Source organism: Bacillus rossius, chromosome 8, assembly GCF_032445375.1.
Source record: "Bacillus rossius redtenbacheri isolate Brsri chromosome 8, Brsri_v3, whole genome shotgun sequence".
NCBI classification, from domain to species: domain Eukaryota; kingdom Metazoa; phylum Arthropoda; class Insecta; order Phasmatodea; family Bacillidae; genus Bacillus; species Bacillus rossius.
The window spans coordinates 62,531,200-62,545,216 of NC_086336.1; the positions used below are offsets into that span (position 1 = coordinate 62,531,200).

The 14,017-nt window shown below is 47.2% G+C and overlaps 1 protein-coding gene across 1 annotated transcript in view; it reads right to left on the reverse strand.

The window, feature by feature from the left end:
• The window catches only part of LOC134535387 (endothelial transcription factor GATA-2-like), a 163,145-nt gene that overhangs the window by 45,743 nt on the left and 103,385 nt on the right, over nt 1-14,017 (reverse strand). Inside the window, exon 3 of the mRNA XM_063374460.1 lies at nt 8,927-9,718. Coding sequence (XP_063230530.1) covers nt 8,927-9,718 — 792 coding nt within the window. The remainder of the gene's footprint in view (nt 1-8,926; nt 9,719-14,017) is intronic.

Below are 14,017 nucleotides of genomic sequence, written 5' to 3' on the forward strand. Positions count from 1 at the left end.
TAGACACCCGGAAATTTGGCGAATTCGTCTTGCCTCAGGGTAGAATTAAAAGTCATAGATGTGTTAAACCGATGTTTTGCTTATCCATTGGTTGATTTCTTAGTGAGAACAGTTTTATACTTGTTAATTGGCACTATCTTATTCGCTTACTTCTCACCTAGCTGGGCATCGTTTGCTCGCGGTCGTAGAGGGGCGTGTCCAAGTAACTGCGGGCCAATCATGAACACAGTGCGAGAGTGTGAAGGTTTGCATTCTAACTTGCGACTAAATGAATGCACGAAATTTCCGTATCTCTACTTATGACTTGTCTGTGGTAATATTGACTGTGCGCTGCCTCTGTTAATGTGAGAGGGTTCAAGCTGACTTGTTTCTTGTGAAACAGCAGTGCGCGATTAAAGTGTTTTGAAAACAGAAATGGACGTTGCTATGCGGAAAGGGGTCCGGCATGTCATTCCACAGAAGTGACCGCTGCCTTGGCCGGCCAATCCCCGACTGAAGCACCCGGTGCCTGCATCGTGATTGGTATAGAGACCTGAAAAATTCGCGGATTCATTTCGCGTTATGCTAAAATTCAAATAATTTTTACCTAAGTGCTGCTTCTTCCATTGGTTCACTATTAATCTGGAGGACTGAGGGCCAATTAGGGACCCTCACTCGTAGAAGTGTCGGATCACAAGGCCCACCCAGTCGAGACGACTCACAAGTCAGCAGCCAATGAACAGTTGGTATTTGCCCGAGTGTGTAGAGGATATTGGAGTCCATCCTGAAGGTCAATGAACCCGCGAATTTTTCCGGTCTCTAGTGATGGGGGGAGTGCAGACCTGAGGGCTGAGACGCACCTATAAGTCTTCGCCAACCCGGTGTGCACTTGGATAACAAGTTAGGTGTGACGGGCTTGCGACGCTTGTCCGGTCGTCTCGCAACGGCCGGGGCCCGGCGGGGCCGCCATGCGTCTGGCGCGGCCTCGCCATTGATCCGTCAGCCCGCCGCCTCCACCAATCAGCTCGCGGGCGAATATCGACGTGCCCTCAAGGCGGCAGGAGGGGCGCGCGTGCCCCCTGACCCCTGAGACACGGGCTGCCGGGGAAGGTGGTGGTGGGGGGGGGGGGGGGAGGGCAGTTTGCCAGCAGATTGGCGCGAGATGTCGCCATGGCGACGGGCACCCCATCCCTCGTCTGCCCCTGGAGGGCCGCAACCCGCAGGCCAGGGCTGAACCCCCGTTCTACAGCGGCACGGAAACCGGGTGGAGTATCTCCCTGAACATTTCCCTGCGTCGCGCCTGCTGGCTTCCACAGTGCACGGAAGCGTGACAAATATGGCAACGAATTAGACTGCGTTTCAAAGTTTTCGCAATAACATGGCTAAAACCGCAACCGAGTACCTAATCGGCTTCCATCGGTCGCACCGGAGCAACGGGAAAAAAACGTATACGGAAGAGCTTTGCTTTGCCTAGCTTATCCGTGCGGGCCCGTCTCCGTTTCCCTTTTTATAAACTACGTAAGAATGCAAGAATTGTTAACTTTTAAGTGCAGAGACGTTATGTGCATAGAAGCCCACAATATTGTTATTATAGTCCTATACATCATGTTCACATTTGTTAATCTTCTGCACAGTGAAATCAAATTACACGTTTAAACAAAATTAGATGACAATTTACATCGTTTCCATGCATGATAAATTTGAATTATCAAACTAAGCCCGGAGTAGAATTTTTTTTACTTTGAGAACGATTGTGATTTTCTTGTTTTTTTGCGTAGTTTATAACAACGGTTTTACAGCGAATATGACTGCATCTGTGCGAATGTTCGTTAGTATGCACATTGATGCGTAAAATACGCCCTAAGGGCAGTAAGTAGCCTAATGAGGACACATACGAAAACTACCAATAATCCACCCTTTTATCATACGTTGGAATATTATTTAACGTCTCTATAGACGCATGAGAGCCGCTTTTGGGCAGTACTGCGCCCCATCCTCTAAATACTAAGCCACCAGTTTTAAATTCTGCTTCTGACCATGTAACATTGAAATTCCTGTGACATTTCACGCAATTATATTCATAGGAAGATGTCGGTGTTATCGGCGCTTCTATTTTCAATGCCGTTGAAGGCGAGAAGTAATGGCTAGTCAAGAGGTGGCGAGCATGGAAGGTTGACCTTATTGCTTGAGTAACAAGCAACCATTAGTAACATGTACGGTAGGGTGTTGCATATTATTTTCCCCTTGAAAGTGGCGGCCCCAGCAATGCTGAGAACGTCTCAGAGCCAAGGACGCAGCCACTTGTCTGGTCAGCCGAGTGAGGCAGGGGGTAAATGTGGTGTCTATACTGGGACGGATAGCCTCAGCCTCTGGACATAGCCCGATATCTAACACCTCTCCTGTCTCGCGTATACGGCGTGTTCCGTATCCACGCCCGTGGGGGCCCCAGGCCATCAGGGCCTAACGGCTAAGAGGGCTGGGTTAAGGCCCCCGCCCACCCGGGCACAAAAACACTGCGCGCAGAGCTTCAGGAAAAACAACCCGATTTCAAAACTATACTCGAGACATCCGAGTGGCGGCCTGCTTACGAAAAGGAGTAAAGGATTTCGCTGATGGCCGAAAAGTACCTTTGATTTCGGATTAAGTTTTTTAACTGTATTTTCAGATGAGTTAAAAATCGCTAAAACGCATGTTTTTAAGAGTAATTTTTTAGACGTAGAACTGGTAAAGATTCTTGAAATCACTTAAGGGACTCGCATTACACCTTTATCCTCATTTCTCCGCGATATAATGTCACGGTCACCGCTCAGATTTCACAGTTATCCTGTGACGACGAGAAGACTGCGCGCCAGTTCAGAGGAGACACCGCGCTAGAAGCACCGGCGAGCGTCGCGCTTATCATCCCGCCTCGCTAACACACATACACCCCTGACGAGGCGGGCAATCCCTCAGACAGTCGTGTAAGTGGCGGCCGGGCGGCTAAGACTGGCGTGTTGACGGCAAGCGAGAGAGAGCAGTGGGCTGAGGTCGGGCGAACAGCACGCGGGGTTGTTTCCGCGGTGGGAGCCACCCCCCCCCCCCCCCCGGCCACACCCCCACCACCCTGAGGGGTGGCGCCAGCGCGCGCGCGGGTGGTCCAGCACGCCCCACATCACAGCCTCCGGCGCGGAACAGATGCCGCGGGGAGATACACGCCCGCCCCCAACTCGCTTCCTGTGCGCCGCACGCCTCATTTGCGCGACATTACAGCTCGCTGTGTCAACCCCCCGGGGGGCGAGGGGACCCCGCGCCCACGTGTGCCCCCCCCCCCCCCCCGGCGACACCACGGGACCCGCCCCCCTCGCCGAGGCCCGCGGACCTCCCGGTGCGTCTCGTGCGCTGCGCCCGCGATGCACGGAAAAAACAGCGACAAATGGCAACCAGTGAGATAGCGTTTCAAGGATACCAAATATTCATTTGATTTTTAAAAAAAAAATAATTATTATGCTTCCAGATCATAGTACGGGCAGAATTTACATCTATATAATTAAAAAAAAATGTTATTTAGTTCGAAATCTTAAAATCTTTTAAAGTTATTCGCTGGTTGCTTTGAAATTTTGACACTACGCGCGCGTTTTTATATACAGGAATAAAGATAGATAAATATATATATAAATATTGAAAAAAATTATGAATATAGGTATAATTTTTGTGTGTTCGTTTTTGTATTTTGAAAATAATATATATGTATATATAAGGATATATATATACATAGAGAGATAAAGGGAGATATAGATGTAAATATACAGATATGGAAGTTGAGATACAGATAGAAACATAGATTAATAGAGAGACAGTGTGACATTAAAACACATATAAAGATAAATTTGAATATATAGAGAAATTTATGTATAGAGGGACACATGAAGAGATTCTTTGAAAGTGTGTAAAGCCTACTTCAATGACGCGACTTGGCAACGCTGTGAAAGATAGGGAACGCGTCGCGTCGTGAGGAAGACCGCCCGGTTGGAGTCGCGGACGTCGGCTCGTCGCTTTCACCGGCGGCTGTGACGAGACCTGCTGTCGACACGGCGCGAGCGACCCCGGCCTCGCGGCTCTCCTCGTCCGGGCGTGCAGCCGGGCGTGTGTCGTTTTGCCTAATTTTAGGCAAAACATCTTTTAGCAAACCGCCGTTGGGCAAATCGCCGTTAAGCAAAACGCCGTTTGGCAAATCGGAGTTAGGCAAAACGCCGTTAGGCAAATCGCCGTCACGCAGAACTCCGTTAGGGAAAACGCCGCTAGGCAAATCGACTTTAGGCAAATAGCCGTTAGGCAATTCGACGTTAGGCAAAACGCCTTTAGGCGAAATGACTTTAGGCAAATCAATTCGCCGTAACGAATTCATGTTTAGGCAAACCGCCTTCTTTAGGCAAATCGCCTGTTACTCGTGCAGTTCATAACTGGGATCCCGCTGACAGTCCGTGCTGAATGGTGTACCAGGAAAGGGTGTGTAGTGCCTGGGATCTCGGTAGCTGCCGCACTGTCACAGTTCTGCTCTTCTTTTGACTGTTGTTGGGGATCATGCCTGGCTCCTGGAGTGTCTGTACCGACCACCCTGGTTGAAGAACCATCCTCGTCCTCCGCTTTAAATGGTGTACTTGGAGGGGGTGTGTAGTGACATTCATCTCTGGAACACGGTACTGGTTTTCCTACCCGGATTGACAAGTTAGTTGTTTGAAGCCCGTCTGGTGGTGGACCTTGGTGGTCGCCAGTTTCCGAAGTCAGTACGTACTGGTGGGGTCCTGAAAACCTGAGGCTGACTTCCTGTGAAACTCTGTCCACTGACTTGCGCAGGCAGTTGGCGGTCCGCAAGTCGGACAGAGTGGAGGGGACCTGTTTCCCAAGTCTAGTCCAGATGTTGGGTTCTGTATAATGTAATAAGTAGAGACCTGTAAAATTCGCGATTTCAAGTCCCTAAAGGATAGACTCCATGATCCTCTACGCACTCGTGCAAATTACATCTGCTGATTGGTTACCGACTCGTAACACCTGTTGACTGGAATGATCGTGATTCGCTAATCCTTCTGTTAAAGATTTTTCATTGGCCCAGAGTCCTTCAGATAGGAACTGTGGCCCAATCACTGAAGATAATAAAAATGTCAAAAGTATTTGGACTCTATCCTATCGCGAAATGAATCCGCGAATTTTACAGGTCTCTAGTAATAAGATCTGTAAGACGACTGCTGCTCTACCCTAAAAGGGCGCAGACATAGGAGGGGAGGTGGCGGGGGAGACGGCCTTCGGGCCGGAAAACAGTGTCATGTCCGTGCCGGAATCACGCCTCTACAATACTATTAGAACTTGGTGGCGAGAAGTGGTGCGAGAGTTGCTCGGCTTCTGGGTTGCAACCGCCTCCAAAGGCGAAGATTTTTCACTGACGTTTCGGTCGACCTCGCCGCCGCCGAGCCATCATATTGCCATCCGGGGGCATTTAGTGTGTGCGAGACCAGAAACCGAGGTTTCTATGACTCGCTCGGTGCATAGTAAATCAAGATGCACCCCACACTTGGGTAAGAATCGCTTGGATCAACAGGCGGGGCGCGTGTCTTGTGAGAAATGTTTGGCACACTTGGGTTGTCGACCTTGGAAATTCTCGTGCCTTTAAATATCCTCGCCTGGAAGGCTGTAGGGCTGGTTGGCTGGTTGGTTTAACCAATCAGAGCTGGGCCTCTGTGATTGGTTGGGGGCTGCTGGCCAAATTGCGACCTCTTCTCTTCTGTTTGCCTTGGGTGGGTATGTCTGGACAACCAGGGATGATCCGTCTTTTTTTGGATGCAGAGTCTCGTTTTGAGTGGTTCCCATATTCTACTTAATTTGTATCCATCGCCTCTGATTGGCCATCCAACCAGAAGAGAAGAGGCCAACGAGAGGCCCAGCTCCGATTGGCCAAACAAATCAGAATAAAGGAAGGCTCTGATTGGCCCACAGCTGCAGCCAATTAGGAAGTACTCCTTCCTCGGGCGAGAGTATTTAAAGGCAGGAGAGTCTCAGAGAACCTCAGTATGTACCTAACTGCTATCCTGAAGGTGGCGACTACAAGGTTAACCGAAGCGTCGGTGAAATCTTTACCTTCGAAACGACGTCAATCCAGGAACCAAGGAACTCCGCGAAAGCTAGCGATCATTATTAAGAAGTGTTACAGAAAACAAACCAACACTCTTTTTTTATTGTATTTTTTGTCTGTCTGTTAATTTTAATGCATACCGCTGGCTTTCACGGCTAATGTATGAGGTTTCTCGTTTTTTTTTATTTCACCGACGTAAATACGTAAATAAAAATAAAGTGTAATAATACTGTCAATACAAATAGAAATAATTTCATGGACTTTCAAAATCTCTTAACGTACAATATTTTTCTAAATGAAGGAGAATTATCATTGTTAAACATTATAACATATTACGGCGTTGAAAATTGATGAAAACAATATTTAGTCTTTCAGTGCCTATTTTTCTCCCTGGAGCTATCTCTGGTAGCGAGAATCTCATCCTGAAAGGACTTGCAACCAGCAGCACGTGAGACAAAACTGTATGTAAAGATATTTTGTAAACATCCATCATTCTCCAAGAAGAGATGAAGTGGAGGGCTCGTAGATACGCCCGCAAAGCTGTCGCTGCATAACGTGAACATCTCGAAGCATCATGTGTCATCACCGTACATCGCACACGGGAGACAACGTCCGCAACACAGAGATGTTAATGGGGATAAGGCCCCGCCATCTTGGAAATTTTTTTCCCCACTTATTTATATAATTCTAATCTCGAACCCAATTTATCCAAATTTTTGAAATTTCAAGGCATAAATCATATCTCCTAGACCTTGCATACCTTGGTGCAACCTCATATTTACTAACAGGCCAAGAGGAAATAACACATTATTTCACGCGAGCGACTACAAATATCGTGATAATCACACCAGTTCACAAGTTTACACTCCAACAAGTAGCCAAGGCTTAGTCCTATGCCATGTCAAACAAAGCAAAAATTAGCACGGACGTTTTATTGAACGCGTTATTAAAATATTTAATATTGCAAGATGCAGAGGTCTAATCCCTCTTAAACGTGCAACAACATTCAGTTGGAATTTGCCTCAAAAAAATTCCCTTGTCAAAAACTTAGCAACATAAACACACTTGAAAAAAAAGCAATGATTCTCTAGACAGCAACTCGATGAATTCCGCGAAATCAGTTAGTGCCTTGTTTTAGAATTATGTAAGACTGATATATGCCATGCGTTTGTTTAAATGTTCATTTAAGACATGTCTTGCAACGCGCACAAAATGCACCGTATAAAAACATACAACGTTTGAAATACAAACCAAGTACACAAACGAACTCGCTAATTTTGCGAGTCCCTGTCAGGAATTCTTGCATTGGTAAACCTTAGACTAGTGTTGTTAGTTTATCCACATAGAATTAGTCCAACAACCAGTTATCAAAGGCATTATTTGAGAGTGTAGAGAGAGACAAACACACTTCGACTCAGTGCGCTGCTGCGTTAGGTAGCATGAGACCCGTGCTCTGATTGGCTGCAAGCGACTGGAGCGGAGTGTGTCTGCCTGTCAGCACAAGTGACCCTTGTAGGCATGCACACACCAGCATGCAGCACTCGGTGCCTTCTGGCGGCGGCACTCGGAACGGCCTTCGACGGCAGACTGCAAGCGCTTATAAACCGTTGCTTTGGGCCGCGAATCAAAACTCGTAATTTACTAAACTTGGACATCAAAAGTAGTTTTGAAAAGATTTGTTGCGGTTAAGAAGCTATTTCTACCCAAACCTTAGAAACAAAATATTATATTAAATGATTTAACAGTCTTAAACTTTTTGTTGGACCTAGACCTATATTAGCTTAATTATTAGCAAATCCAAAGCTAACTCCTCGCCATTCATCAAGGGTGATTTGATTTCATAGAAGCTTGCCAAATTTAAGATATCCCGTGTGTCAGTACATATTTATCGAAATTACTAAAATTTACACTTAAGTACTCCCTTGCGACGAATTAAAAGGAGAGGTAATCAGAACTGATGAAAAATGTACGTCAGTGAACTGACAGTGTAAATAAACTACAAAATTTCTGTTCATGGAAGATCCAAAGAAACGTTACAGTGTTTCTCCAAAAGAAAACTGAAAAACCTTATATTTTTTTTCTTCAATCGAAAGTTGAATTTTAATGGTTTGTTAATTTTTTTTATTAGTCATGAAAATAGATGTTTGACCTAAGAAGTACTCGCATGTGCTCTAAATGAAATAGTGAATAACAATCGGCTGTTTATAGAACTATGAGTTTTAATAAACGTTAATGTATGCAGTTATAAGCCTAAAGTTTTAATAAAATAAGAATAGTCTTTATCATTTGATCATACACAATTATTAAGGTATGGTTATTTTATTTGGAATAGTTTACCACACAAAGGTTCTAGCAGGATTGACATATTGCTGCTAGTAGGTTTTTTTTTTTGCACTCCAATTGTGACTCGCCTCTTGAATGGAGTTATAAGTAGGCTAACTGGCTAGTTTGGAGACATGGTATTTTAGGCAACCTAACATCTTAATCTCGCTGCGTCACAAAGCGATGACGTCGGAAGAGCGGTGCGAACGAGCCGCCCGACGGAAGAACGCGCGCAGACGGACATGCAAGTGCGGTCAGTCGAGAGAGAGGCGGTGATGGTGAGTGGGGGTCACACAGTGCGTCACACGTAGTACTGCTTGCTACGGTCCCAACACCAAGTGGAGCGAGAGGACGAGAGCCGATAGGAAGGAGCGTGAAAGGTTTGGGGAGAGAGCTGACAAAACAGAAAGAATCAAGGTAAAAGAAAACACGGTTAGTGCGGCTAACAGAAAAAGGGAGTAAAGCAACATAAAGTGTAAACAAAAAAGAAATGAACAAATAAAAAAAAGAAGGGAGGCTTACCGGCGCTCGACCTGGCTTTGGTTCTGGAGGCCTTGGAGACGGCGGGGGTGGGGGGCGGCTGGCTCGCGAGTTTCGGCCCGAACATGGCGCCGTGCGCGTGGTACGCGTGAGACATGTGCGCGTGGCCGTAGGCGCCGTAGGGCGCGGGGGCGGGCGCGGGGGCGGCGTCGTGGTGGTGGTGGGGGTAGGGCGGCGCCCCCGGCGGCGGGTAGTGCTCCCGCGGGGACGCGCAGTCGCCCGCCCCCGGAGAGTCCGCCGCCGCGAACGCGCCGCAGCTAGACGCCGCCGACGAGGCGCCCGTACCTTCTCTCTGCTTGCCGCCCGCGGGGTTGCAGCCGCCCCCGGAGGCCAGCGAGTTGAGCATGTTGACGCCCGGCTTGACGTCCATGCCGGGCGAGCCGAGCGCCGCGCCGTCCCCCTGCTGCTGCTGCATGAAGGCGACCCCCATGGCCGCCGCGTGCGCCACCGCCGCCGCCGCGCTCTGGTACTCGCTCTGCTGCTGCGCCGAGGCGGCGGCGCCGCTCGTCAGCGAGTCGGGCGTCGCGTCCTTGGGCGGCGTCGGCGGGAAGCTGAAGAGGTGGTGGTGCGCCGGGTGCTGCTGCGCCGCCCCCGGGGTGGGCGGCTTCTCGTCGGCCTGCGAGCCGCCGCCGCCGGCCGGCCCGAAGGGGCTGCACCACGCCGAGCCGTGCGCCACCACCGGCTTGGAGGTGTCGGACAGCCAGGGGTGCAGCGGCGTGTGGAAGTGGGGGCGGCACACCTGGCCGCCGGACATGCGCGCCGCCGCCGCCGCTGCTGAAGCAACACACAGGCCCCCCCAGGTCAGCCCCGGCCCCGCACCCCGTGCACACACACAGTACCCCGTGCACCCTGGTCGCTAGAACAACCCCACATGAGGGAGTCGTTATGTAATGACTCGTGTTTCAAGATTTTCACCCAGTCACACTAGCTAGTAGGCTGACAATCATATTTCTCGCAAGAACACGGTGATTTGTTTTAAAAATCTTAATTAACAAAGAAAGTAAAGTTATGATGATATAGCAGAATGTTGATTTGACGTGATTTTGGCTTGGCCCGATGTTGACTTATCAGGACGTTGATTATGCATGATGTTGATTAAACAAGAAGTTGACTTAACACGATGAAATAGCATGATGAATTAGCATCATGTTGACATGCTAAGCAGGATGCAGACTTAGCGGAATGAAGAACTATCGGGATCTTTTTGAATTATTGGAAACGTTGACCTATCAGGCTGTTAATTCCGCGGGGTGTTAACTTAGCGTGATGTTTGAAAACATATGTTAATAAATGGCAGAATGTTGCTTTAGCATGATTTTGACACTTGTCATGAAGTTGACTTTGTCAAGACGTTGACTATGCATGATGCTGACTAAAGATGTTGACTAGGCAGGATGTAGACTTAGAGGGATAATGAATTATCGGGATCTTATTTTGTATAATTGTAACGTTCCCCTGTCAAGGATGTTAATTACACGAGGTGTTAACTTAGCGTGATGTTGACGATATTTTGTTGATATGGCAGAATGTTACCATGATTTTAACCTTGTCAGGACGTTGACTATGCATGATGCTGACTTGGCAGGATGTTGACCGGGCGAGAAGTGCACCGGGAACGAAAGGACGATCGCCCGACAGAGCGAGTGTTGGAACAGAGAGCAGGTTGCAAGGGCGGCGCGGTGGTGAGGTGGTGAGGTGGCAGGGGTAACAGGTGATCAGTGGCGGCGCAGGTCGATACTGCAGGAGGAGGGCTTGTGGGGTCGCCGGCCCGACGTGCACAGTTCAATAGGCTGTTGTCGCGCCGCGCTCTTCACTCCTGCCGCGTCAGCCCCGGTTCGAGGGCGACCCCGGAGCACGCTCTCCCGACCCCTCGAGCTCGAGTCCCGCGTCGGCGCCGTTACTTCCGTCCCCCGGGGCGCTCATCCGGGTGTGACCGCAGCACCTCGGGGTCGCAGAGCGAGGAAGTGCTACTACCTTTGAATATATATATACTGTATAGAAGTCGCGGGTGGATAGGATTTACTCTACGTTTTTCAGAAGCGTATAATGAGCAGCTTGGGAACTTCACCGCTGCAGTGCGCTGCCGTTAACGCCCTGTATCGTCTTAGTTGCTATGTACACGTTAGAGCGCAGCTCTGTCGCCCGCTGTCATTCCCCCGCACCCCCACATCCAACATTCACTGCAGCTCGAGGTCGTTCAACAGGAGGGGGGAAGAGGTGTTTGAAGAGTTCGACACTTGTCCGCTAGGGACCACCACAAGTCGATGCCCTAGAGATGGTGGCGATTGCGGCGGTGAATTAACCAACTACCTCAAAACCGTATTATAAATTTTAACCTGGGCTGGCGACTTCTGTACAGTATATATATTCAAAGCTACTACTGACTCTCTCACCCGAGAACTGTGCGGGATTTTAGAGGCAACCTAACAACCCGGACGTCGTCTACTTTCCGAATCTAAATTTTTGGACACCTATGATTTTATTTTTGGGGCATTCCTTTGCTGCAAATATTGACCGTATTTTTCAATGTGGAACGACCAAAACACTACGTTAAAAATACTTTACCTTTTGTTGCAAATATTTAAAAACTGCATGGCAGCTAAGTCTGAGCGCTGAAAATCATAACTTAAGATTCTATTGCAAAAAAAAAATACGCACGATTATGCATTGCAGTCATGCTTATTTCATTGCTACCAAAATAATTTTACCTCGGTAAAAAAAATATTCCGAAGGCTTATATTTTGTCATTATAATCAATACGCCACTCCATACCTACATTCTGAACCAAGAACGTTCGTGAATATTTTATTTATTTATGTTATTGTGTTTAAGAATATTGGTTTTCGTCATATTGAAAACTTAATTTTTGATGTTGGCATTTCTCAACGCACAGTTTTTTTAGTGGCCATATTCCGTCTATACAGTCTCTCTCTCTATCTTTCTCTCTCTCTCTCTCTCTCTCTCTCCCTCCTCTCTCTCTCTCTCACACACACACACACAGTGGCAACACTCGGTGACGCCAAGTGGGTCCGTTTGAGATTCGAGTTTTTTCGCTGCCTGAATTTACCCTGTTAAGTTGAAAATTACACGTCTATATCTTGCACAATCGATTGGAAACCTACAAGTTATGCGATACGTTTCTCGCCAAAAGTTTGGAAGACCATCAGTAAATTTAAGATGATAATGTTCTGGGCATAATTTTTTGTCATAAAATAGTAATTAATTTCAATAACGTTTAAATTCTTAATACTACATTAAATAAAAAATATTTCATAATTTAATTTTTTAAAGAAAATTACAAAATTTGAAGTCTGTAAGTTTTTTATAATTGGTCAAGACATAAACTAGTAAAAAGATTTACCGCTCACAAAAATACAGTGATTTGTTTAAAATAATAAGTAAAGAAAGCTACGTAAACGAACATCTGTTCAGTGTAAAAAAAAATCTTATCGTCTTGTGTTGATTTTTATAAAACTTGATACCAAGGCGTTAAAAGCCTTAAAGTTAAAACTAATAGTAAATTTTTAAGAAGTAATTTCTACCAGAACTTAAAACCACGTATTAGGAAATTAATTCTTCTAATTGTCCTAACGATTTGGTGGGACATACAGTTAGCCTAAACTGCACCACACCATGCACATACCATGCAAGCCAATCAATAGAGCCAATTAATTTCTCCTGTCAAATTATAAACTATACAAATATTCTGTACCTACTGCAAGATCAAGATCACGCTGCAGTGTGGTTAAAATATGTGGCTTTCGGGAAAAATTCTACCGACATGTATTCGTACACTTAATACTCATGTGAACAGTTTTCCAAATAGTTATATTTAAAACTCGGCGACAAAAGGCGAGGATACGCGAAGCCCGATCACTGCCGTCGACGTTGCAGAGGGCGTAAATGACGAATGAAAGGCCTGTACTTTGGGCAATCGGTATCTCGACTTAGCAACACAAAGCATGAATTCCCGGGTAAGAGTCCGAACCCAAGTATTACTTCCGATACCTATACTTGTTTACTCAATTATATCGTTTTTTTTTTAAACTTATATGTACAGCCACTGACTGTCCAACTGACAACAAATATGTGTGGCCAATATCAATGATCAATTTTCATTAAACACATACTGGTTAAATTTCTTGGACGTGGACATTTTTTTAGTACACAACGGGAGGCAAAAACTCCATGTTACACGTGCCAGTGCAAAGATGGCCGCTAGCAGACGGTTTTCGCATCACATTTGTGATGTAATACAACTCCTCCCTGACTTAAGGGGCCCGTCTCGTCAGGGGTGTATGTGTGTTAGTGAGGCGGGATGATAAGTGTGACGCTCGCTGGTGCTTCTAGCGCGCTATAGCCTCTAAGCGCAAGGCTCTGAACTGTCGCGCAGTCTTCTTGTCGTCACAGGATAACTGTGAAATTTTAGCGGTGACCGCAACATTATATGGCCGATAAATAAAGATAAAGGTGTAATGCAAGTCCCTTAAGTGCTTTTAATAATCTGTACTGGTTGTTTTACGCCTAAAAATTACTATGAAAACATGCGTTTTAGCCATTTTAACTCTTCTAGCAATACAGTTTAAAAACATGATCCAAAATTAAAAGTACTTTTCGGGCCTCAGCGAACTCTTAAATTCTTTTCGTAAGCAGACCCCACTCGGATGTGTTGAGTAGTTTTGAAAATCGCGTTGTTTTTCCTGAAGCTCTGCGCACCGTGTGTGTGCCCGGGTAGGCGGGGGCCTTAACCAAAGACGACACGACACAGGAAAGATCACGTAGGCGCGCGGGAGTGTGTTCGAGACGGTCGTAAAGGCAGCGGCTCCCCTAATGCCGGAGCACGCGCGGTGTGCGGTAGTCGCTGCGTGCAAGCACTCCCCTCGCGCCGCGGGGAAACACCCGGGTACAGGAGGAGAGGTGTGCGTGTGAGGCCACCATCACCCCACAGAGGGCAGCTCCCACACGCGACACAATCAGCCAATAGCAACACCCCGCCGCCCCGCCACTCCAGCGCCTCTGGTTGGCGCTCCTCGCAACAACGGCACCAGGGCCCCTCGGATCAGTGTTGCCACA